At 39.5% G+C, this 1,766-nt stretch overlaps 1 protein-coding gene across 1 annotated transcript in view; it reads left to right on the top strand.

Moving 5' to 3' along the window:
- Positions 1–494: 494 nt before the first annotated feature.
- Positions 495–1,766, top strand: part of LOC107102720 (diacylglycerol kinase beta-like) — a gene marked incomplete at its 5' end in the record, with an annotated part of 142,513 nt that continues 141,241 nt past the window's right edge. Inside the window, 2 exons of the mRNA XM_015402127.1 lie at positions 495–611; positions 1,429–1,527. Coding sequence (XP_015257613.1) covers positions 495–611; positions 1,429–1,527 — 216 coding nt within the window. The remainder of the gene's footprint in view (positions 612–1,428; positions 1,528–1,766) is intronic.

Raw genomic sequence — 1,766 nt, 5'->3', positions numbered from 1 at the left:
TTGGAAGGTTGTTTGTCCTATTTGTCTCTGTGTTGTCCTGCGATGGACTGGTGACCTGTCCAGGATTTACCCTGCCTCTTGACTGTAGATAGCTGGAGATAGACACCAGCACCCCTCGCGACCCCGCTTGGGATAAGCGGGACAGAAAATGGATGAATTTGCCATCTTTGGGCCATTTTATCATCTAAATGAATAAAAAGCAACATCGGCACAAATAATCGGCCCAAAATCCTGTCGAGGATCAGTTAGACTGGTGTCAAAATGATGGGTATCTACATCAGCTTTAAAAAAAACAAAAAGTAACACTCGATCTGTAGTTTGAACTTTAAACGACGCAAATAGAGGGAAAATATGTGGCAAAGAAGGAAGTGGTTTAAAGAGCCAGCAGAAAAGATAAGGATCTAAGATTTGGAAAAACCCTGAAGATGGTTCTGAAATCATAAAGTTGTGACGGGTTCGATTCATATCTGCTGCTGGTCTCTGCTTCTGTCCAGGTTATGCAGCATGTCTGGATGGAGGGAAATTCTCCAACGAAGTGCGATCGATGTCACAGAAGCATCAAGTGCTACCAGGGCCTGACGGGCCTGCACTGTGTCTGGTGCCAGTTGACGGTGAGTCACATTCCCCACATCACCACTAAACCTGCACATCACTTTAACAGAGGTGGACTATGAATACTGCCCCCCAGAGGCAGATGGAAACAACTACAGAAAGTAAGGGAGAAATTTAGAAAAAAGTAAGCATCATTAGAAACTTTAAGGTATGTTCGTAATAACTTAGGAAAACCTGTGTTAAAAATTACATATAATTTCTGATCTATTTTCTGTGTTACAGCCACAAACATCGAGGTATCGGACTAATATTTGAACAAAAAAAAAGATAAGATATGAAAATAATCTAAAAAAGTTAAAAAATAAAGACTTTGATATAAATCCTAGCCCACATTTAGAGTTTCCACTTGCAGAGCAGCAACTCCAGCATCAATCACACTTAGATGATGCAATACTGCTGTAAATCCAAAAGACTTCTGTTCATGAGCTGTTTTAAACTTTGAAGGCTCCAGGCACAATTAGCAGAGTAGTTTCATATCAAAAATGTATTTTCAAACTATGTGTAGTTAATTTAACAAAGTGAAATTATATAAAATAACAAATAAAAAATATTGATGCCATTTTACAAAATGAAAATGTAATAAAAATGTACATGGAGGTTAACTGGGATTATTTGTCATTGCTCATTTTATCCACTAGATGTCAGTGTTGTATTGTGATGATAAGACTGAGCAAACCAAACTCCTGTTCTAGTTTCAGTATCTAGAGACACACAGTGATCTCTATTATCTTCAACCCTGCCTGAGCTTTAGATCAACCGATACTCATTCTGAGACGTGCAGAACTCTGATGCTTCTTCTTCTCCTGTCCGCTGCAGCTCCACAACAAGTGTGCATCACATGTGAAGCCAGAGTGTGATGGAGGAGCCCTGAGGGACCACACTCTGCTGCCTTCATACATCTGTCCAGTTGTCCTGGTGAGAACGCCGCCCTCTGCTGGACATTCAGCGATGGTGCCATCAGTGCAAAGAGACACTGGAAAAAAATCAAAATCTAGACATTTTTTTTCTTACAATAAGCAGAGATGGCAAAAGTACTCACTTTCCGTACTTGAGTAAAAGTACAGATACTTGTGTTAAAAAATACTCTGGTAAAAGTGGAAGTACTGATTAAACTTCTTTACTCAAGTAAAAGTAACAAAGTACAGGCTTGTAAA

The sequence above is a fragment of the Cyprinodon variegatus genome, unplaced genomic scaffold (genome assembly GCF_000732505.1).
Source record: "Cyprinodon variegatus isolate N-32 unplaced genomic scaffold, C_variegatus-1.0 Scaffold1303, whole genome shotgun sequence".
NCBI classification, from domain to species: Eukaryota; Metazoa; Chordata; class Actinopteri; order Cyprinodontiformes; family Cyprinodontidae; genus Cyprinodon; species Cyprinodon variegatus.
Note: the sequence above shows the minus strand (reverse complement) of the source record. Positions and strands in the feature narration are given on the sequence as shown.